This window comes from Lutzomyia longipalpis, chromosome 2 (assembly GCF_024334085.1).
Source record: "Lutzomyia longipalpis isolate SR_M1_2022 chromosome 2, ASM2433408v1".
NCBI lineage: Eukaryota > Metazoa > Arthropoda > Insecta > Diptera > Psychodidae > Lutzomyia > Lutzomyia longipalpis.
The window spans coordinates 14,964,860-14,989,341 of NC_074708.1; the positions used below are offsets into that span (position 1 = coordinate 14,964,860).

At 35.5% G+C, this 24,482-nt stretch overlaps 3 protein-coding genes across 4 annotated transcripts in view; all 3 read left to right on the forward strand.

Annotated features, from left to right (window-relative positions):
* The window catches only part of LOC129790865 (UNC93-like protein), a 1,060,245-nt gene that overhangs the window by 99,484 nt on the left and 936,279 nt on the right, over positions 1-24,482 (forward strand). The gene's annotated exons all lie outside the window — the stretch shown is intronic.
* Positions 1,588-2,546, forward strand: LOC129790925 (uncharacterized). Its single transcript, XM_055828770.1, has 2 exons — positions 1,588-2,031; positions 2,104-2,546. Exons 1-2 carry the CDS (start codon positions 1,588-1,590, stop codon positions 2,431-2,433), a joined length of 774 nt encoding a protein of 257 aa, XP_055684745.1. The 3' UTR covers positions 2,434-2,546.
* LOC129790942 (uncharacterized) lies at positions 17,886-20,182 on the forward strand. Its single transcript, XM_055828796.1, has 4 exons — positions 17,886-18,840; positions 18,914-19,063; positions 19,365-19,535; positions 19,616-20,182. Exons 1-4 carry the CDS (start codon positions 18,784-18,786, stop codon positions 19,778-19,780), a joined length of 543 nt encoding a protein of 180 aa, XP_055684771.1. The 5' UTR covers positions 17,886-18,783; the 3' UTR covers positions 19,781-20,182.

The following is a 24,482-nucleotide window of genomic DNA, read 5'->3' on the forward strand; positions in this document are numbered from 1 at the left end:
GCCTTCATCAATGAATCCGACGTGAGATTCCCCCAAAATGTCGAAGCATCATCAACTCCGATGGTATCTCTGGATGATCGAGCCCTCTTCGATGCTCCATCCTTCTGCCCAGATGGTGAGATGAAAGATCGCAATGGACGCTGCAGGAAAATTTCCTAAACTCCCACGCGTGCGCGCATCTTCCCAACACTCCTTTGTGATCATCACAATATTTTTTTTTTACAAAAACACTGAAAGAAATTAACTGATTTGAGAGATTTCCTCAATAAAACTTGTGTGTAGCTTTAGTTTATCCAAACGGGTTTTTTATTTCTCACGTGTGTTCCACACGCTCGAAAGTGAATGAAATTTGCATGAGTGTTGAATATGTTTTCAATGTCAAGCACTATAAAATGTAATTTACTCTTCGGGGCTATTTCCTCATATTCTCTGTGACGGGGGATTTTTTTGTTGTTGACTTCTCTCAAAGAGTCTTTCTCTATAAAAAAAATCATACACAAAAGCTCCATAATGATTTGATAATTCGGAAATTTGTCCGATTTGTTAGGCGGGCTTTTTTTGGACTAATAAAATGATCCATTCACTGAACAGAGCGAATTTTTTTTGCTCAATCTTTCGTGATTTTAGGGTTATTATTAATGGTTGAAATTTTAGTATTTTTAGAATATATGAGAGTGGAAAAAATCATGCTATTTGTGGACAAAGCAAGTATAGAATGGAATTAATGGAAAATGAAAGGAATTTCCAGGAAAATGTGTATTGAGAGAAAAATTTCTAAGAGGTATTAAACAGGGCATATAGAAAATAGAATCAGTTTGATGAGTATGATTCATCAACAATTTTATACTCTCTTTGTGATTTGTTTTTCTTTCTATTAGAGCTCTTTAGAAATATAAATGAGCACATCCCGTATTAGGGTTGTGTGTAAGTTTGAAAATTAATTTGAGAAGGACATTGATGAGTTCCAGCGGAAAATTATGTTGCTTTTTCCTTTCAAGGAGAGGTATGGGATTTAATTAAAAGGCTCCCCGAGTTACGTTTCCAAACGAAAGTTTTTCTCCAATATTCCTTCACTAATCACCGGAAATTGCAGCAAATTAACACTTGAGCGTCTAGTTTCACTCAATCGATTTATCCGGTTGTGAAATTATGAGGAAGAATAAACCAAGTTCCAGGTAGGTACTCAATGTGAACTTCTTTAATTTTTAATCCCACCCACGCCGTTGGAAATGAGTTTTCTATCGGAAATCCTCGACAGCCACAGGGATATACTGCGGAATATGTGTCCTCCAATATCAATTACAATTTAGTTTTATCCGAAGCTACGGAAATGGCACGGAATTAATTTTGTTCATAATGGAATGGGATGCGCAGGATGCAAATTAATTTGCAAAACTGCAAATCCAAACTTCTTTGATTTTCTTAAGAGTAATTTGTAGAATATTCCTTGAACAAATTGATAAAGAGCGTATTTTTAGCATCATCATGGACTGTGGTTTTTGATGTTTAGATGTTGGAGAAAAATCTCACAAAAATTGCAAATCTTTTCCAGCTTAATATGTGCGTATTGACCTCAACAAGACATTTATGGGGTTATCATGTTTTTTTTACTTCAAAACTCTGATACAAAAATATCAGTCAAAGTTTTGCAAAAATTTTCAGAAGATTTTACAGAGCTCTCAGTTGGTTGTTGAAGTCATGGCGCGTCTGAATCTCTTGATTGTTCTTGTTCTGAGCTCCGTGGCTCTATCGCAGTGTGGTGTAATTTACAAGAAGTATCGCAAAACTCTGCCAACATCGAAGCCTCATGAGAAGAAAGTGGAGGAAATTTATGAGGTTTTTCACACGTACCGTCGACCACCAATGTACGGTCACTCTGAGAGATTCATCAATAACTTCCTAGCTACCGATTATAATCCTAAAGAAGTTCACCCTCAATGGAATCGACCATCAAGAATTACTACCCCAAGACCCACCGTAGCTCCAGTGGCTACAACCGAAGAACCTTGGACTACCACTACAGAAAAACGGGTTAGCTTTCCGACATTTAAACCCAATCCCTATGAAAATGTAAACCCTAATGAAAATATTGTGCCCTGGCAGCAAGGTACCACACAGTCCGCCATCCATCCAGAACTTGAAATAGAAGCAGTGGAAACACAAGGTGGTGGGCAAGAAAGTGAATGGGTTACAACAACAGAGGAAGACACAACCACCGAAGACGCTGCAACAACAACTACCACGACCACAACAGAGGCTATTACAACAACCACAGAAGATGAGTACGATAATTCCGAATATCAGTACAAAGATGAAAAAGGAGAAGAATATGATGAAAATGAAGATGAAGATGGAGAAGACTACGCTGACGATGGTTCCATCAATGAAGATGAGTCGACTACTACAACAACAGAATATTCATTTTGGGGTTAAGAGATTTCAGCAAGCATGATAATACTCTACCTCATTGCAAGAGGTTAAAGTTGAGATGATGTAAAAAAAATTGCAAAGTGTTTTAGAAGCACAAGTACCAGATAAGCATTTCCACAAAATATCATTATCTTATACTCGAGTAGAAATACTAAAAGAGATTTTTGCAAGACATTAATAAGATATTTTTAATTATTTTGTGTAAGAATTTTAATGTAATAAATTCATTTAAGAAATTGATTTATTTGGCGTAAATATATCTACATTGTAAAGGGGAGTTTTCTAATCACTAAAATATAAACAGTTTTATATTAAAATTTATTAAATGCTTTAACTACCAGGCGTCTCCATTGCGGCTTTTTTATACACAGATTTTAATGAAAAATTAAGGTGGCTCCACAAAAAAGCTGCAAAAAGTTGTAACCACCGGGAGGCTCCATTTTTGTAGGTATGTATATGTACGTACAAAGTAGAAGTTGTACACATTATATAGTAGGTATACGTTAAAACGTAAAAACGTGAAAGTCTATTTAGGTTTTTTTTTACGAATTAACAAATTAATCTTCTTTTACAAACTTTGGTTTCTTTTACAATTTTTTATTCTTAAATTAATCATTTTATTTTATTCTATTTATTTAAGCTTTAAATTAAAGATATGTATCTCATTTTGTAGGTACAAAAACTAAAAAAAAACTAAACATTTTAATTCTTTCTTCGTTCATTGTACTCTTTAAAAAGAAAGATGCTAAAAAATCTAAGAGCATGAATAAAATATAAATCAAAGGTCCAATTTAGACTACCCTCCCATAATTTTTTAAATACCCTGAAATAAATGAATAATAGGAAAACAGAATAAAAAATTCGGTACGTCGATGAAAATAAATTTAGCAAATAAGCTCCAATCTCTGTGTGAATCACTATCGCATGTAATGGAGCTTGGAGGTCAGAAGAATCATTGGGCTATATTCATTCAGTTAAATGGCTCTCTGTGCTTCAAATTAGACCTCTCATTTTCCTCACTGATTATTCCGTCAGAAGTCTCTGTGCAGTGACGTGGTATTGGTATGGTTGCGAACACTGCGATCTGTCGGGTTAAGATGATAAGTCCGGTGATTTTTCCATGTTGTGTCGGTCTTGTATGGCGCGATAAGACGCTATCAGCGGAATTCCGTGGGGATTCCAAGTCTCTTGCGGCACATCCGATAGGCAAATCTGCGCGAGCAGTGTGCTTCTATAAAATGCCATTTAGTAACTTTCTTGCAAATAGCTGAGATTGACGTGAAAAAGTGTTTCGATTTAAGAAAAATTAGGAAGGAAAAAATTTGTGGACAAGAAATGAAAATTCAGTGGATTTTTTGTATTTTCTTCGCAATTTTCGTCTTCCTCGCCGAGGGACGGGTGATCTTCTACAAGAGACAAGACAAAAGGCACGCACCAGACACAAATGAATTGGAAGCAATTCAAGAGGGAAGCATCTTGACGGCACCCGTGAAGGGATGCCCACCTGGGCAGTTGTTGGATCCACGCGGGCGGTGCAGGAGGAAAGTTTAGTGATTTCATTGAATTTTCTGAGAAAATCAATTTAAGACGCATTTTTTCGTGAGAAATTTCATATCTCGTGGAAACCAATAAACACACACCATACATATAGAACGCACATATCAACAATTTAGACATATACAAAGTGCTTTGGAGATCACTGCGAGGAATACAATCTCTTACAAGCTCTACCGAGTCTCTCTCACTCGTTTTGCTCACAGATAACACGCAAAAGTTGAGCTGAAAGTTTGGAGTGAACACAAAAAAATCATACAACGCATCAACAAAGTATTAACGTGGTAACAGTGGAAGTTTGATAAATAAATCACCCAATAGTTCGTTCAAAGTGGACATACATTTCACAAAGCATGGCCGTTAATGTTCCATGTGTGCTCTTTGGGAAGCTCTGGTTTGTCTTTGTCATCATCCTCGGGGCTTTCGTCCTGGCCCAAATTCATCCGACTGAAACACGGGTGATCTACTACAATGGTAGCCTCCCATTGGATACCACAACCGACGGTGATTCCGAAAGTACAACCTTCCCCGCTATAGGAGTTCGCAGGCTCTTCCAGGCTCCTGCAGTCTGTGAACCCAATCAACGATTGGACTCTCGAGGAAGATGTCGCAAAATTATTTAATCCATTCACTTTGTGCTTTCATATGAAAAATATTCTTATTTTTATTCAGAACAATAAACAACTGTGTAATTTATCATAAAGATTTTGTGCGTTGTTTTGTATTCACATCCGGATGATTACGTTTTTCCCATTAAAGGCGAGAGAAGCAACTCAATTGTGAAGTTGTTGGTTGTCTGGGTGCTTTCTTCAATTCTGCGAAAACAATAATATTTTGCAGGTTTGTTGGGAAGTTACTGAAAGGGAAACTTTAAATACACATAGCTTTAGGAAAATATTTTGCATTTTTTTTTTGGTTGTAAAATTAGTATTTGATACAAAGCGAGTTTTTAAAACATAATAGATAGGAAAAAATGTTTTAAATAAAACTTGTTGGGTTAATTTTAGCTTTTGAAGAATTTAACGTTAACAATCAGTCAGATAAATTTATTTCCTTGAATTTCAAAAACTTGATATTGCTGCATTTAATGTAAACTTAAGATAATGCAAAACAGGAAAAAATAAATATACAAAGCTAAAAGAAATTTTTATCGCATCGAAATATATAGACGGTTTATATTTAAAGGAATAAATCATAGCCTAAATGAGTAATGTAAGATTAATTTCATGCAAATATTATTTAATGAGCTCTGCAAATTATATTTAAGTCAGTAGTCTCTTGCGTTCGCAGCAGTACATTTGGATTTTTTAAAGATTTTTTTTAAAGTATCGATCAAAATGGTTAAATTTGTGTTGGTTTTTTTCTGCGTCTCGTTGGGTTTTCTTACCCTGACTCTTGCTAATCCCATTGATCCTCAATACCAGGAAAATTTACAAGGACTTCAAGAAGTAAACAGTGGAAAACGTAAGGTTTACTTTTAACACTTTTATATATGTAGCTACCTATAAAATATTTTTTGAATCAAATTAAAGCTCTTTTCTTTTCATTTCAGTGGCACCAACAATTCAACATGCAGTGTTTGAAACTCCATTTTTTCCGTGTGGCCCAAATCAAATGCGTGATGACAAAGGAAGATGTCGTAATATTTCATTTTTTTAACTATTACCATGCCAAGGTATTAAAAGCTTTTTAAAGCGCCAAGCAGTAGGTAAAGTGGTACATATAATAGAAATAAATTAACATGATCAAATTATTTTCTAGATCGAGCTTACCGCCATCATTCAAAGGAAATTTTTGCAAAAGATGGGGAATCCATTTGATATAGTTATTGGAAAACAGTGTAAAATACATCTCTATCTGGGGTTGCTGATAAATCTCGCTTCACTTTTGGAAAGGTTAATAAAACACTAATAATAAGGCAATTGGCATTTACACAAAATTATGCTTACCGTTTTAATAAAAATTCATATATGCTGAGTAGAGTTTTTTCTGTACTTGTTGCACCATTTCCACCATATTATTGTCTTCTTTACTGGCGTTGTCTTTTGCAACACCATGAGTCGCCGTTGGAAAGATCATTGAATGCTGTTCAGGACACATCTCCCCTTTCTGGAAAGTCTGCTGCATATTTTTCCGGATTTGAGCTTCTTTAGTAGTTAGTTCAGCCTGGACCTTGCTCTTCTTGTTCTTATTAAGTTTCATTGTTAGCTCTTCTATCTTCTTGTATTCAAGCTCTTTTCTTCTCTGAAGCAAAAGATCGCATGATCGCAGAATTTTGCTTTCACGCATCAATGAGCTTTTCTCTTGATCATCGTCTGCCTTTTCTGTATTCTCACTTGTAGAGTGTTCAATTAGACCCCATGGAGTCAAAGTACCACTAAACTTGTGCATTTGAATTAAAAATTTACAATTAAACACCGCAAATGATACGAAAACTGATCACAGAAAATTAGCAGATGTTTATTGAAAAGTTTACTTGATTGAAAAGTTGAGAAAATGGAAGACTTGGATTTGTATGGATAATGAAGAAAAGAATTTCTACACAAAAGTCGTTGAACTTAATTGATAAAAATACCATAAAATATGAGTAATACAAATTATATTTATTTACGTCTGACTAATAGGATGTAGGGGATGATAAAAAAAATAGAAAGCTTAAGAAATAAAAGATTAAAAATATCTGAGATGCATCATTTAGTTTTCATACACAACTACAGTGCCAATAAAATTTGATAAGCATTTTAAATTAACTATATGTCTAATTGAGCAACATTGTAGCGCTTTGTCTCATTGATGTTGCATAATTAAAAGTAATACTTTCACTAGAAGGTATATAAATACGAAAATACGGTATTAATAGGAACAGTCGATAATTAATTCTCAAGTGAGTATAAAGTTCTAATTACTCGTGCACAAAGATATGGAGAGAGGATCTAACAATACTCCGCAGGGATCATCAAACCCCAATCAAAATGTGTGGGGATGTCCGCAACCTCCACAACTTAATCCTTGCCGTAAGTTTTTTTTTATTAAACGACAAATATTTGAATTTTATAATAATCTTTCATCTCTGTCATTTAGAAAACCAATTACCGCAGCTGTCCAGTGCGGATGTACAACGTGGATTGGAAGCTACAGGAGCGATCTTGAAAGGAGTATCGGATATCTTTACGAATTTGGCGAATTTAACTCCGAAAAAATAGTTTATTGTAAACGAAGAATAATGGAATTGCTAAATAAAGACAAAAATGCTTTTATATTACGCATTCATACACGGAATGAAAAGTAAAAATGTTTTTTTTTGTGGAAAATTATTCGTTAGCTCATTGGAGATTTAAATTAACTCGTAAGAAACATTTAGTTTTAATTGATAATGAAACTGTTTATTATGTTTGAATTAAATATTAATATTAACTGACTTATTTATAAAATTCTTAATCATAAATTAATGGTGATTTCATGAAGTTTTATTTTTAAATATCTCATGGAAGTCAAGTTACAATTTTAAAATTAAAAATCATCAAACGTTTTTTTCTTTTTTAATTAAGTTGATTCATGAAACAACATTTGAATCAACCTCTTATTACTATTATTTATAGCTTATCTGTTTCATTTGATATTATTTTCTCTCTGAGAGTCAAGTCTCTCAAATATGTAGAAAGCTTTGGTGGTCTTGCATCATTATCTTTTTAAAAAAATCTTTCCTTGGTGCTCTTTTGTTATCAATATTTCCGGGAAAATTTTGCTATTTAATTTATTTGTTATAAGCTTTTGTAGTATAAAATATAAAACAAGGAATTTTCTAGAGATGTTGCGTAGAATTGTAAGTATTTGTAAAACTTGTGCTCTTAAGAATCAGAACCAAAAAGAAATCATTTTCACCGTATAAATAGGAGCAGCAATGATTTCCGGGTTCATTTGAGAAAATTATTTCAATAGTTTCAGTGAGTCAATATTCTTGTGAAAATATGCAGAAAGTTATAATTTTTCTTGTGTTTTGTGCAATTTTTGCAAGGGTGTCTTTAGCCTACCCTTATCAAGAAGATCCTTACAACTACAATCGTAACATTCTAAATGGAGGTTATGATCTTTTTGGACAAAACTACAACCCCTATGACCCTTTTCGTGTAATCAATAATGGTTATGACCAAGGAGGGTTACAATACACAAATGGTTTTGGAAGACAATTTGAGCAAAACTACAACTTCCTTAACCCCTATCACACAACTGGTGGCTATGATCAATTAAAAATGCAACGTAAGTTCAACAAATTATTTAATATGGAATATGTGATAAGGCGAAAGTCCCGTAAATTAATTTTGTCCAAATTTTTATTTCAAGAATTAAATTACGAGCAAGCAAAACGTGGGTCACAACTAACAGGAGTCATATTGGGCGGAATTGCAGATATATTCACCAGAGTTGGAAATTTTCCTAATTCCGATAATACATACTATAATTAAAGAAAACTGCAAGAAAGATTAATAGAAATTGGGATTTTTAGTTATTTAGTATTCTTGTAAAAAAATAATATGTGGGTAACAAACAGTTTAATATTAAGATTAAATTTCTGGGTAAAACACGCTATTTAGTCTATTAATAGGAGCTTTTCTTTTATAAAAAATAATCATGAGGAATTCCCTGAAAATGTTTAATTTCCTCTTATCTATGTGAATATTGATAAAAAGAAACAATTTTCTGTGTATAAATAAGAACAACGAAGATTTTTGGGTTCATTTGAGTAAATTCTTTCATTTGCCTGTGAGCTTAACTTTATTTTTAAAATATGCAGAAAGTTTTAGTGTTTCTATTGTTTTGTGTAATTTTTATTAGAGTGTCTTTAGCTTATCCTTATCAGCAAAATCCTTACTACAATAGTCCCAATAATCCTTATCCTGTAAATGGAGGATATAATCAAGGAGGGTTGCAACAGTCAAATAGCTTTGCTAAACCTTATGAGCAAAACCAAAACCTCCAAAACCCCTATAACGCAAATGGAGGTTATAATCAAAAAGGGATGCAAAATACAAATAATTATGCAGGACTTTATGACCCAAATTGTAATACCCAAAACCCCCAAAACCAATATCATGCAAATGGAGGGTATGCTCAATCAAATATGCCTCGTAAGTAATATTTATCAAGATGTATTTAAATCAATTTTCAAGGATGTGATGGACTAATAAATTAATTTTTATTTAAAGAATTAAATTACGATCATGCAAGACGTGGATCACAGATAACAGGGGCTATATTGGGCGGAATTGCGGATATATTCAACAATATTGGACACCTTCCTAGGAATGGCTAAAAGAAATTATAAAAGGAAATATTTGGGTTCGTTCAGTTATTCGATATCATTGTAAAAATAATATGTAATAAGATAAATAATGATGATTAAAGCAAATTTTGATTAATTAATAAAAGTTTTATTGCATCCCGTTCTTATCTTGTACGTGTTCTTATCAAGTGCATCAAGCAATCGATGCGTCCGAATTTAATGGTAAATTATTGCTTACATTAAATACTGCTTCATCATATCTTTAAAAGTTAAATTTTTTCCAAGTTCAATGTAATGAAATGTAGACTTAAGAAAATGTGAAGCACAAGTAAGTTCAGCATATACAAATAAAGTTTAAAATTACTTATCGTAGCATAATATATCTGTGTAGACTTATCTTCAATAAAGGAATAATGTAGACATGTATTACATGCTATTTACATGCAAATATTATTAAGTGAACTTTGCAAATTCATTTTATCATAATTCGTGTTAGTTGCCTCTTGTCCTCACATCAGTACAGTGTAATATTTTGTAAGAAAAAAAAGATCAAAATGGTTAAACTTGTGTTGATCTTCTTCTGCTATTCGTTGGGATTTCTTTCTATATCTTTTGCTAATCCCACTCAAATTGAATACCTGGAAAATTTGCAAGGACCTAAAGAAATTATGGACCTAGGAAAACGCCGTAAGTTTTCTTATGTTTAATTAAGTTCATAAAATTTTTGAATAGAATTAAAGCTTTTTTTTTTACATTTTAGAGATATCTCAAGATGAAGTTGATTGTCACGCGAATGGTTGCAGTGGTGTGGAAGAAAAAATTCTCATAGCCCCCCTATTTAATCTTAGACTTTGTAAGCAATATCAATTACGAGATGCTAGAGGAAGATGCCGTAATATTGCCTTTTTATCCACGACGACGACAAGGATTAATATTCTTTAAAGCATCAAACGGGTTCGAAAGTAAGAAAACAAATATTGTCAAATTCAAGTTATCTAATTATATTTTCTAGACGAAGAATATTTCTACCATTCAGTATACAGTCATACCTTGCTTAATCAAGTTTTGGTTAGACTCTTCTTACGCAATAAAATTAATGGGTGAGAAGAGTGTAACCAAGACTTGATTATGCTGGGTATGGTTTGTTATGATAAAATGTTGTTAGATTAAGAAAAAAAAAATAAAAGCCCAATATATTTTTTTTAAAGTATGTCTTTAAAGGTATAAGAATTTTTTTTAATTAATTGAAGCTTTGAAAACATGAGTAACTTGTTATATTTCTTTGCGTCTGATTAATTAGGATAATAGAAGATAATGAAAAATATCTAAAGAAATAAGAACCTAAAAATAATTGAGATGCATCATTTAGTTTTCATGCACAACTACAGTGCCAATAAAATTTGATAAGCATTTTAATTTAACTATCTGTCTAATTGAACAACATTGTAGCGCTTTGTCTCATCGATGTTGCATAATTAAAAGTAATACTTTCACTAGAAGGTATATAAATACGAAGAGACGATATTAATAAGAACAGTCAATAATTAATTCTCAAGTGAGCATAAAGTTCTAATTACTCGTGTACAAAGATATGGAGAGAGGATCTAACAATACTCCGCAGGGATCATCAAACCCCAATCAAAATGTGTGGGGATGTCCGCAACCTCCACAACCGAATCCTTGCCGTAAGTTTTTATTTATTAAACAGTAAATATTTGAATTTTATAATAATCTTTCACCTTTGTCTTTTAGAAAATTTTCCACAGATGTCCAGTGCGGATGTACAACGTGGATTGGAAGCTACGGGAGCAATCTTGAAAGGAGTATCGGATATCCTTACGAGCTTGGCGAATTTAACTCCGAAAAAATAATTATACCTACCCGTTTTAGAGAAAAATATTTCTGCCCAAGGTTTTCCTATATATGCAAATTATATAAAACCGCATGAAAAAATTTTATAAAAAGGTTTTCTTTGTTATTCTATAATTTTGTAAACTATTTTAATAAAATATTTTTAAGTAAAACAAAATTTTATTAATTAAGAAGAAGTTTCATGACACCCTGTTCTCATCTTGTGCTCTTATCATTTGGTCTATATTTTAGTTTTTTCTTTACCATAGGTTTCTTGAGAATAACTACACTGATAAATAAATTACTGATTTTTTTTAAACTGTACGTTCTTCTTAAAATATTATCAAAGTTCTTTAGAAATACTTTACAATCAATTTTTGGAACAATTGTCTTTTAAATTAATTTTGAGAAGTTCTCTATCTGAATGCTTTAAATGAGCAGAAATTTCATTACGAACATCAGTTAAGTGAGAGATTCTGGAGTGTTTACTTCGTGAAAAAAATTAAAGAAAAATGTCTAGAATTTTTTTTCTTTCTCTTTGTATCTTTATAAGTTCTTTTGTATTTTCATTAATGTTGGAAGGAATTGTTGGAGAAGAAATTGCTACTCCGTTCGATCCTGACTTCTTTAGATATTCCTACAGCATTAGCGATATTTATCCTTTACGTGAACGTGAGTTTAAATTGACAATAATTAAAATTTTCTCTGAGTGAAAATAAAAGGAATTTTTTGGGAATTCTTTTGCAGCTCTTCATCCCAATATAAAACCACTTTGTGTTAGCCCTGTAGTAGTATGTAGAAAAAATCAGACTCGAGGCAAGAATGGAAAGTGCAGAAGACTCAAAAGGCTTACAACTGTAAATATGTTTGACTTCTCGGAAGATTTCAGAACTATTAGTGCAACATCAGAAGTATCGATGACCGAAACTGAATTATCGGGGTACTTAAATACCGACCCAATGGCAAATTCTGAAGGACAATCAGTAAATTATGTGCTCAGAAAATCTACAATTGATACTTCATCGGATTAATGATTTTTCTGACTTTTTGTTTCTTTAACAATAAATTCAAATTTCGATTAAGCTAAGTACATAATGTCTACATAATTTTAAGGCAATGGAGGGGCCGGGTAAAAAAATCTAGGTGTCTCAATTTCTTCTAGCTATTTATCGATAAACAGCACTGTGTCAAACTTCTTCTGATTTATAACTATTTCACTATGAAGCTGAAACTGCAATGCATCAACCTGGCGTCTCCATCGAATTCTTTGATGTTTAAAATTATATTGCTGCGTTAAATTCATTGTTATATGTATCGCTACCAGGCGTCTCCATATAAATAAATGGCTCCAGATTAAGAGTAATAAAAATAATAATTTTACATAATTGATATCTCGAATGAATTACTTTCAATTTTCTCGCGAAGACCATATGCCTGTCTAATTTTCTGACAAATTCATGCATAATACAGCACAAATTCATATTGACAAATTTATGCTTCTAAATCGAGAACCAATATTTAAATTGTCATCCCAATGAATCAGTATGCAAATTCTCTTTCAAAATGTTTGCACCAAATCACATCACAAATACCTCTGACAAGATGTCAAGCAAATAGCACATTTTTGACGAAAATTCTCCAAATCACCGTGTGATGATTCTGAATCATATCCATGTGCTGTTTGTACGTGACAATGAAGACCCATTGGAGTTGCATAATTTAGAAGGAAAAAAATGATGTGACACACATGAAAAAAAAACAGCTAAACTATTTTAGTCACTGTCGTATTTGCACTCTGCAAATATGGTCAAAAAATGTTTGTCTGAGGGAAGTCCACCCATGAATATAGCGTGTGTGTGGAGTCTTATCTGTGAGGCACACGATGGCGTCACGGATTTTGTCCATATTGCTGGGAAATGCAATGGAAATGTTGGTGTAGCCTGGAATATGACGACGATTGAACTCACCTTCCGTTTTTCGTCTGACATCATTGGGCACACCTGGGATATCAGTTCGCCGGCTGATAAGAGCACCGGGATTTTTTTTGTTTAGTTTGCTTTTGCTACAACCCGAAGCGTCACCCGGAACACACACCGAGGTGATTTCTTCCAAACTGAGAGACAGAGTCTCTCCTCCTTTAATACCCCATTCACGATTGGAAGTGTTTTCAGTTAAAAGGCGCGCGGCGCACGGCGAAAGTATCACAAATTCACCGGCATTCCACGTTAGTCGATATATCACCCAAGTGCTCGCGACAGACAGCCTGATAGTGTCACACAAATAGAGATCATGAAATCCCACGCTTTTCTTCTCATTTTCTTGGTGCTCTTCGTGTTCGGTGCCACGGAGGCGAGGCGTGTGATTTTCTACCGACCTAACCAGGGTGTAAATGGGGCGCAGATTTTCGTGGCGCCCGATAAGCCAAAGTGCTCCGAGAACACCATGGCGGACAAGCACGGACGGTGTCGGAAAGTGAACATATTCAAGTGATCACCAAGGTAATAATACATACGAATCATAATTCCACATTATTGGAAAAAGGTATACTCACAATACTCATTTTCTCCGTACCTATAACCCATTCGCTTTGTCTATCTAATCAATTCGAGAGGCGTGATAAGATTAAGTTTTTTTCACACGTTGTATGCTCTCTTAGTGCTCAACTAACAACGCGTAAGTTCTGGGAGCTTCTTTGAAAATTCTTGGTAGTGTACTTTCGCAATTTTCAATCACTTGAAAAAATATTTTATGGTGGGCGCTTTGGGCATGATAAAAGTGAAGGTTTTATTGGTGAGAATACATTTGAAAGTGATTTGTTCGATAGGAGTTTCCAGATTGATTAAGAGATGAAAGAGTTACAGTCATTTCATAATTTGAAATAATTTTTTCAAAGAAATTTTTATCTTATTTTCTTTTTAAATTTGATTAAAAGTTTTGCCTTTCTAGAATTTCATAAATCTCAGAAATCGTATTTTAATGTGTTTTCTTAAGGAAATTTATTTTTTGCATTGAAATATTCTTTTAAGTGTTGATATTTCTTTTATTTAAAAAAAATCACCTTTCGAATTAAACAAAATTTTTTTTTCTCAAGAAGCAAGCAAATTCGATGGTAAGAGCTTTCGGAGCTTTTACCAATTCTGAAAATAGTCTTATAATTTAATTGAAAGCCCCCCAGATACTTGTTTAATACAGGGATCAATTAAAAGCTTCAAAAGATTAGAAAGACACAACAGTGAAACATTTTTTACCTTCCAAATTATGAGCGATATTAATGGTTAAAAGTAAACAAATAAACATAAATAACACAACAACATAATCATTAAAAAAAATGATAAATTATGTATTTTTGATAAAACGCAAAAATGTCACGGATTGTTAGTTTCGAAATGATTCATAAATTCTATAAATTATTTTGTTAATCCGATAAATTGTTGGTCAATTTCCACAATGTTTTCATCTTATCCACGATCTTGATATTTTCATAAATAATTTCCACGAAAATCCCCAAAATTCTAATTATTATTTCATGATCAATATACTGAAAATGTCAATATCTACTTCATTTTATTTTGTTCATTGACTAACTCTTATTATTCAAGTTTCTGTAGATAAGAGACTTTCCCCTTTCAGCATAATTTATTCATTTTGATATTAAATTATAAGTAAATTAATAGGAATTATTTTGAATAAGAAATATCACGATAAATGAATAATATTTTCGTAGAAGAATACATTCATGACTTTTATTGCTTTTCAAAACGATGACTTGACTATATATGTTTTTATTCATAGTCAATCCTAATTTTTATAGCCCCAATAATGTGGGATTTACAGACAGGCCCAATATAGAGAATTAAGACCTAATAAAGGTTTTGGGGGGAACTTATGTTGGCCATAAAGGTACAACTTGCTACCTACTTCTCAACTTTTCTTCACAGACACCTTATCTCCATTAAAAGACTTTTTTATGCGAGTGCGCCCCAGTCTACCGTGAAACGCAGAAATACTTTAAATTTCCGTGAGATAGGTCCGCTGAAGACAAAAAAAAAACCCATCCAGTAGAGACTTTAAGGCAGGGTGATGAGCTCTCCGTGGGACTAATTACTTTTTATCTGTGTTCTTACATTTTTTTTCAGCAGAAAAGCAGAACTTACCCATGAGAAGTTTCACTGAATCATCTCTTTTTTATGGCTGTGCTACACTCATACGAATCCATTTATCGATACACTGACGTCAGCGGGAGATTGTATATCTGGCCGGGAGTTTAGCTGACTGTAAACTGATTTTTCGCACAACAAAACCTCAAGGAAGACACGCCACACTAATTAGTAGCACTTTGGACAACGCGCGCTGTGCTTGACATAGTTGACGGAGTTTTTGTGTTGTGGACTGTAAAAGTGACTTTTAATTGCTGCCCAGTGTACCACATAAGTTTCGGAATAGAATCATGCAATTACTAAGGACGATCTTGGTGCTCTTCTTGGCACTTTTGCTGCTTTCATCACCCACCGTCGATGGACGACGCCGAAGGAGGCATCGTGGCATGAACCTTTGGCAAGATAAGATCTGTGGGAAGAATATGCGCCCCGATGGATTTGGTGGGTGCAAACCAATGATGCTGTCTCACCCCAAATCCATCACCAATTGATGACCAAATTATAAGTGAAATTCATCCCATTTCAATCCATTGGGGTAATTGATTAAATCAACACTACACTTCAGCACACTGGAGGAATGGATGCAATGGACGAAGAAAAAAAAAACAACGAGCAACACCGAAAAATCAATTTTGTATTCTAATTTCAATACATAATCCCTCAATAAGACCATCGCCTTTGCCACCAACCTTTGCCTTTTCCACCCCAATCCCACTGAAATTGCAAATATTGTTTCCACATCTGGAGAAAGGGTTAGAGATAGACGTTGTAAGAGAATCCAAAATGTAAGCAGATTAAAATGTCTGGGAAGAGACACAGAGGTTTCCCCGAATAAAAGTCTTCTGAATACATTTTGGCCTTTTTTTTCGGGGGGTGGCGTACAACATTCATACCAACTGCAAAGATTTTCATCTTCGTTGCATTCCCCACAAGAAGCAAGCACTCATGCAGAATTTGGAATTCCAATGACATCTGCTTCAACATTTTCTTCACTTGTGGGATTTCTTTTTTTTTTGCTTCTTCGGGAAATTCCTGACCAATTTTTCAATCCCACCCACGAGATATTGCGTAATATTCTTGGGCAGGAACTCAGAAAAAGTGAGGCTGGTTTGGTGAGAAATCGTTCCGAAGGAGTGATTGTTAGTGTTAACAAATGATTCACAGTGAGATAAGAAAATAAAAGCACGCAATTTCATGGAAATGGCTCTCAACTCGCGGCTATTTTGTGCTTCTTTATTCCAAGAATAAAAAAAGAGCGCAAATTGAGGTGAGCGACATGTCTGCAGGTGTAGCAAAAAGAAAGACTATTTTGCAAAATTCCAATGAATAATTTTGTTGTTGAAAATACAAAGTCAAGATAGACTAAATAAATCAACAATTAAAATTCATTTTTTTTTATTTGGAAAAGCTTTGATGATATATTTTCAGTCTGTCCTCTTAAGATCTCTCGTTCTGATAATAAAGTTATTCTTTTAATTTAGAGACTAGATTTAATTAGTAGAATATTTGATTTTAATAACTAAAACGCTCTATTTGGGCCAAGAAAATGCTTTTATTTAGGAAAACATTGCTTTTTATGAGTAAAATTGAAAAATAGTTAGTAGAATTTTCAATTTTAATCAAGAAAATGGATAAGATGATAATAAAACCATTTTCTCAGAAGATTAGTTAAAGAGCAGAAAAATTAGAAAACAAAAAGAAAATTAAATGGAAAGAGAGGTTTTTGACCTTTCTAACGAATGCTTTTCCTAATCAAATACTCCATTTCTGTGTGGGCTTTTGAATTTCTAAATGAAATGTACTTAAGAGGAGGTAGACTTGCAAAATTAACAACCATCGAGAAGGGATGATTCTGCGGAAGTGGTTGAATTTGTTGAGGGATTTTCTTGCGCTAAAATCTCTCTATGTATTTGGACACGAGGAGATATACAAATACAAGCATCTATTTTGTACAACAGCACTCTAGAGGAGATTCTCATGCTGGCAAATGATGGAAGGCGATGCTAAAATACATAAATTTGGGGCTGGGGGCGATGGTGTGGGGGGTGGTGTTGGTTGTATAATGGGATCAAGTTGAAAATTAGGAGAAAACTTTTACCCAACTAGGCTGAGGTAAGGTTCAAAGGAAATTTTGTACTGTTGGAGTGGTGAGGATTTTCCCAAAAACCACCACACGTTAGTTGATGGTAATACTGCCTTCATGGGCTCAGTTTGCTCCACAATAAAATTTTATATGTAACAAAACCAACATTTACATTTGCCACCCCCCCACCATCTGTATTCATTCTTTGATGTGGTCAAACCACAGTATAAATTCAAAATACAAAAACAATCATATTCATTCACTGTAAAAAAATAAATATACCTTTATTTTATATATACAACAGAGACTAGTTGTTGCTTAATCGGAAATGGTAGCAATTTTGGAATGACTCTTTCAGTCTGAACAAAATAAACTACTCGCAGCGGTGGAATATGTCCACAAAAAAGGCAAAACTTTGTGAGTTATTAGCTCCTCTCTTTGTGAGATAAAATCCAATTTTGTACAAACAGAGCGATTTCAATCGATTTTTTTTATTTAATAATTCTGTAACATTTTTGAAATTTGTATGTTTTTTATCATTAATAATGTTTCTTTTTTTTGCTAATTTCAGAGGAACTAAAAGTAATATAATTAATAGTTTTGAAGTAAGTTTTGTTAGCATTGAGGGTTTGTGAGAGTGGTAAAATGGGGAATGGAGCCTTGAATGAATGTGAGCCTTGACACAGACCGACAAGAAGTTGGTAAACATGGAGTGAAAGACGTTGATATGTTCCAGAGTGTCTGGTAAACATTTAACACAATTGCAGGGATTTCAATCTTCATTTAATGAATAAACATTCAATTGTTGTTGCGGGATCACCTCCACCATCCTCTGCCCCCTTAACACATTCATCACAGCACCCACAATTCAGTACTTCGGTTATATAGCATCATCTCCGCCTGAATATTTGCTGTGTGGGTTTGCCTGAGAGTGCCACTTGAACTGGGACAATGGATGCGATATTTATCCTCGATACTCAACTCCTTCCGCAAGGGGAGTCACACACCCCGCACCCCAAATGCCATAGAAATTGAGCTTTTTGGTGTGGGGAACTTTTAAAATGGGAATTTTCTGTTACACCACCCGGCGCCTCCACTGCACTTCCACCATATCGGAACACTTCAGACAGTGTTAAAATTCTGTGCTATTACAATCTCAATGGGTGGGAAAAGGCGTCTAACTACGGGAGATCCCGTGCCCCGTCAATTGCGCACATTTTGATGTCATTAAGCGATAAGAAATGGAGATTCATTTTCAGCCACAAATTTGGAACTTTGCACCATTTCGCGACTAATTGTAAAATAATTGCGCAAATGCTGGGAAATGATTTCTGGAAAATGTCTCGTTGAAATTGCTCTGTGATTCACAAGTGGCCAACACGCCTATTTTCCATGGAAATACATCCAATTGTTGAGTGACTGCTAAAATGAATCATTCAGTGTCTGTAGCCATCCTCCTGATGACTGTAGCTGGTGCAAGTGCGGTGAGTGATGCCGTGAATTGATGACCTTTTGCCATGCCACTCAAAGCCATCCTCATCGTTTGACTCCCTCAAGGGCCTCTACAACATCAACATTACCAAAGTAGATTGCATTGCTGATGAATACTATTGCCAGGATAGTGTATGCTCAGGCATCTACAGAAGTACCGATCCTCCGATGTTCAACTTCTCGTGCACTTTCCCCACCACCTACACCTCCCTAAAAGTAAGTTTCTCATCACTAAAACGCTCAATGGGGCGGAGGAAGTTTTTAGCAATGAAAATATCTTGAGAAATGCAATTGAAATTCGTTTAGAATCTTATCTCTGTTGGAGCTACACCTAGTTGTTAAAAAAAATGTATATTTACGATCACTTAGAGAGACCTTTATTTAGAAATTCAACAAGAGATAAGATATAGATAGGTTTATTTGAGCTTTTAGAATCCACATATTGATCCTCTACAGGTATTGGTCAAAATTTATTAAAAAGGAAATTATTAAGAAATAATTCAAATTTCCCCCACAGATGCGAATGGTAACGTACTACAAGTACACTGTCTACCGGAAATCCCTAATTGATCATACGGAAGATTTGTGTGCTTTCCTGGAGAATCGTGGGCACAACCCCCTTTTGCAGATATTTGGTGACTACACCATGAAGTACTCCAGCTTTGAGAAGAAGAAATGTCCATTCGAGGTATAAATGCGAAAGTTTTGCGGGTGATTTGATTGATTTATGAGTCACGGAGTGTGGTGTTTTTTCTCCATTCCATGCAGAATGGCACGTATTCGTTTATAAATTTACCACTGAATCTGGATCTCCTCCCACCGTCATTTCCCGATGGTCAGTATCGATTTGACTTCCATCTCAGCAATCAGTTCAAGAGTTCCTACTTCCTCACGCAAATCTACCTCACCCTACGCAGCAAGAGGCTCTTCTGATGATGATGGACTACCAAAAAATGGGGTTGGGCCAGTCTCTGTATAATATTTTGTTATTTATGCCAAGATATTCGTCTTTATTATTTTTCCACCACAAATGGAACGGGGAAAATATTGTTGGAGCACTTTTGGGTTAAAGAACCATACGAAGCGCGGGGATGGTGGTTAATGAACAGTGAGTCGCTGAGGGGCCATAAATTAAAGAGCGCCTGCAGAAACGCATGGAGAATGTTTTTTGGATGGGGATGGAGGAAGTGCGAGTCGTGATGAGAATTTAACATAAATAATTTCACCAAATTGCTAAAGCGACTTATCATCTGTGAACAGTCAACGAGCATATTCCGGCGAGAATTTTCGAGGGCACACAATTATACTTTATTGGATAAAATGTCGTTTTGCCTCCTTGAATCTTTACCCTGCACACACCAACCCCACTCGTCTCGACTACCCCCTCCTGGTGAATTCCTTCCGGTTTTTGGGGGTGGTGTTCTTCGTCATTCATGTGTGTTTAATGTGGTGTCTCCCGGGTGTCTCAAATGGCAAAGAGTTAATGTGTTTCTGCGGGGATGAGATGATAGGCTGTGAGGGTTAATTACAATTCCAGACTCTCAAGCCACATGGAGGGTTGAGGGGGCGAGTAAATTAGGCGAGGAAACTTTGTCTACCACAAGATAATACCATGAACCCATCGAATTGAAGCAATTTTCCCCCGCCTCACTGTGATTGAATGCCATTTGTAATCTTTTCACCAACCACACCCTTTCATCATCCACCCACAAATAGCTTGCATACACCACCACCACCTTCTGCAGACTCTCCATGATCCTTTGAAAATTAAAAAGAGTACGAGAAAGGAGAATTTTGTAATCTTCTTTTCTGTTTGAAAGGATGCACTTTTAGGAATGGGAAGAGCAGTCATCAGTTGCAGGTTTGAGCTTTTTTTTACGCAGTGTTTCCACATCTTTAAACTTTTCTGGAAAATCATGCAGAAAAATTATCTATAAGGTCGGTTGTGTAAATCAGCAAGCAACGTATCTATGTAATTTATTGAATTTATTAAATAAAAATGTTTAAAATTATTGTTTAAAAAAAACTTAAGATCCATCAGACTTATTATTAGTGGTTGAGATGTTTTTCCTATGTAAAGTTTGTCACATTAACAAAGAACAACTTTGATTTTTTTTTAAAATAAATTCCTAATAAAATCCTTTATTTTTCAATTAATATTTAACAGAAGGGAAATGAATGGAGCTTTAAAGCTCTGTGTTAAAATTGAAACTCAAAGAAGATTACAGCATTATCATCATCAGATTTACATTGGTCATTTTGTGATTAATATCTCTCACTCGAAGTATTATAGCAAATTCTGCCTACATTTGACAGAGAGATCCCATCTGCAATGTACCTCATTTGCCTCTTTGTCGCTGGCAAACGAAAACATAGCGAATGGAGTGATGAAAAGTGAGTGTGCATCGTTTAAAAGCCACCACCACACATTGCTTGATGATTTCCTCACAGTGAAAATCCCCTCATTGAAGTTGCAAACCATTGTAATTCTGGCAAACAAAATCCAACCGGGTGGCCCCACAATTGCGCTCCACCCCACCGCAATCATACTCCCCGTGTCATCCTCACTTTGGTGAGATAATGTGACAAGAGTTTTTTATTCCACGTCTGCTTCCATAACTGCCATCATCCACAATGCATGTCTATTATGCACCCAAACCCACCCCCTGCCCGTTCCTGTGAAAGAGATACAAATGGCCCAAGAATGAGCGGCGTGGGGGTTCCGCTGGCTCTGCTGTGACACACGAACACTGCTCTTGTCATTATAATATTGCTCAGAGGATGAGCTTCATTCATCTGCCATCTTTTTTTTCTACCCTCTTGAAGGCTTCCCGTGCAAGCCATTTAAAAAACGGGGGGGGGGGGGGATGTTTGTCGGGACAAAGTGATTTGTTTCACTTGTTACAGATTAAATTGCTCTATCCTTTCCCCACGCTGCTGTACATTGCAAAATGCGAGGGTTCTGTATTTGGTAGTTTAGGGGAATTTCGTTGCCACTATGACATGGGTTTGTGTGCTCTTTGACATTTCCCACCCAATCTTTCCCACACAAATCGGCATTCTTTGACTGAATTTAGCTCACTTAATCCCTTCGCCCTTTTCTTCTGGGGACACACAACGAGAAGTTATGTATTGTTGCTTATTTTTGTGCTCTAAAAGCATATAGAGCAACAATTTTGGTTGTTTCTTAAAGTGAATTAAGTTCTTTATCTGAGGCAGAAAAAATGTAAGAAGCTTAGTTTTGCAAATTGGTAAGTTTTAGTTGTGAAAAAATTGGGAATATGAAGTAATGGTTTTTCTCATTTAAAACAGGTTGAGCTTTAAGAACTTTAAGTTAATATTTCAGGGCGCTTTTTGTACATCTACAAGCTTTTTGTGGATTTATAAAAGGGTTTTAAATAATTTAATCCTCTTTCTTTAACTCAAATACAAATTAATTCTATTCATTTTGTCAAAAAAAGTCTTTTACTTTTGCTCACTAATTATTCAAACTTTTATTAATAATTCTTACAATATAAAAGCTTTTGTAACTTTCATATTTTATTTTTCCATTTTATATCATGTCTGTGCTGTATAAAAAATATCTCTTAATGTTTCCACATTTTCCAAGGAAGAAAACGACAAATTCTTTTGTTTAAAAAAGCTCAAAAGCTCGTAAAAAGCACGTAGAACAAGACGTAGAAACATTCAGAAATCCTTTCTGAGAGGGACAATGACGAAAAAAAGGCAAAACAATTTGGGAAGAAATGTGTGCACAAATGCACAATTAAGTGCATACCATGCAGTTAAATAATTGTCAGTTAAACTGTAGAAGAGGGTGGCTCTTTGGAATGTTAAATGTACAAAATTCAACAGTCGTTGGGTATTTAATCATTGTCGTAAAAATATGTCGTAAACAAATTGTTATGATGGTTCAGTAGCAAACCCAAAAGTGAGTGCTGCAGGGAAATCTCACACCAAATAATTTATTGCTAGAGAGACATATGTTTACGCGCCCCAAACTCCCCGTGTATTTGTCCGTCCCCACAAGGGGTGGCTTTATTATATTTGAATGATTTATTGCTGGTATTTAGCACTATATTCACTTTCTTACACTTTTTCCTTTCGTTGCCTGAAGTTGGTTTTTTTTTGCTGCAACCGAAAGTTCCGTGCTTTTGGGCACCATCCGGGTGAAAAGGTGAACCGGAAACATGCTCAAGAAGTGGATTATTATTTGATATAAATCATTTACCACTTTGCATTAATTTATTTTTAATTTTTTGACACTCTCACCGTCAGCGGTTCTCAAATATAATTTTGATGGAAGATCACGGAGAGACGGCAAAAGTGGAAGGAAATTAATGAGAATAAATTGCGGATATTCAGAGCAATACATCCGACCATCATAAATTATCATTGCGGAGGAACTCTTGGGGGAAGAAGAGATTTCGGCGGTATGAGGAGAGAATATAAAAAAAAGAAGAAGAAGCAAAAGCATGAGGCAATATTCCAGAGTGAAATTTCAATGACGCCGCCACAATAATTTTAATATCAACACTCACAAAACGTGGGGAATGCCAAAGTGCCACAGGGGTGGGGAACTTTCGGAAGTTTTGTACAAATGTAGTACCGCTGGTACTAACTGTCATGGTATAGGACAGATTGGCTTATGTGTGTGGGGTTGGCGGGAGTCTTAAGGTGACTCTCTCTCCCAACCATCCTAGTACGGTTGGCTCAGTTACTCGTGGGCCATGGGGTCGTACGGACGGACCCACCCCATAAGTCTGAATCGTAGTACCTGGCTATGACAATTGGTATCTCATTGTCAGGTATTTTACAATTCAGAAGTGGGATAAGCCCAAAACTCGTTCGCGGAAGTGGAAAAGTGCGTGATTTGTGCGAAAACCGCGAGTGAAAAAAGTTCATGGCGTTACTTTGACGTCACGTGGTGAAATTCGCGGAAAAAAGTCCACCGTTTGGGACTTTTGCGGCGTAAAAGATCGCATTGGAGCACCCGTGCGTGCTAATTAATGGTTTCGCGACAGGAAAATCGCCGTGTTTTGGGGAAAATGCGTCGGAAAAGTCGCGAAAATAGTGAGCAAAAGTGACATTTCGGCATTTTCGATGTTTGAGAGTCGCGGAATTCATGCAAAAAAAGTCCTTCGTGGGGCTTTTGCGGGGCAGGGGAAGTGCCGTCGTGGTTTTCTTTGATGCGAAAAACGTTTTCGCAAAGGAAAAACCGTCGCGAGTGCAGGAAAATGCGTCATTTGATGACGAAAAAGGGACATAAAAGTGTGCCAAGTGTCATGTGTGCGTGCGCTGGAGCGGCGCGCGCAGGAAGAAATGTGTGTGTGCGAGCAACGAGAGCGGCGCAGTGCTTCATCGCATCGAGAGCGCGGAACACACACACACACCAACGAAGTCTCTCCTCGTTGCAGCGATGCTCGCATGCAGAGAATGCGGCATGGGTGTGTGCAGCGAGTGGCGGAGAGCTCCGCAGCGTACATCGTGACGCAGCGACACACACACACACAACACAACGAAGTCAGCATCATGCAGCGGCCTGACACGCTGAGGGTGATTCGGCGAAAAAGAAGGCATGCAGGATAAGCATGTGGAGTAAAAGAGAAGGAAAATCGCAAGTATTTTCTCTTGG

Excerpts from the sequence above, each read along its gene's own strand:
- LOC129790925 (XM_055828770.1), top strand. The coding sequence starts at position 1,588 with ATGGGGTTATCATGTTTTTTTTACTTCAAAACTCTGATACAAAAATAT. Across the intron at positions 2,032-2,103 it reads CTACCACTACAGAAAAACGG|CAAGGTACCACACAGTCCGC; the intron begins GTTAGCTTTCCG and ends GTGCCCTGGCAG.
- LOC129790942 (XM_055828796.1), top strand. The coding sequence starts at position 18,784 with ATGAATCATTCAGTGTCTGTAGCCATCCTCCTGATGACTGTAGCTGGT. Across the intron at positions 18,841-18,913 it reads CTGTAGCTGGTGCAAGTGCG|GGCCTCTACAACATCAACAT; the intron begins GTGAGTGATGCC and ends GACTCCCTCAAG. Across the intron at positions 19,064-19,364 it reads CCACCTACACCTCCCTAAAA|ATGCGAATGGTAACGTACTA; the intron begins GTAAGTTTCTCA and ends TTTCCCCCACAG.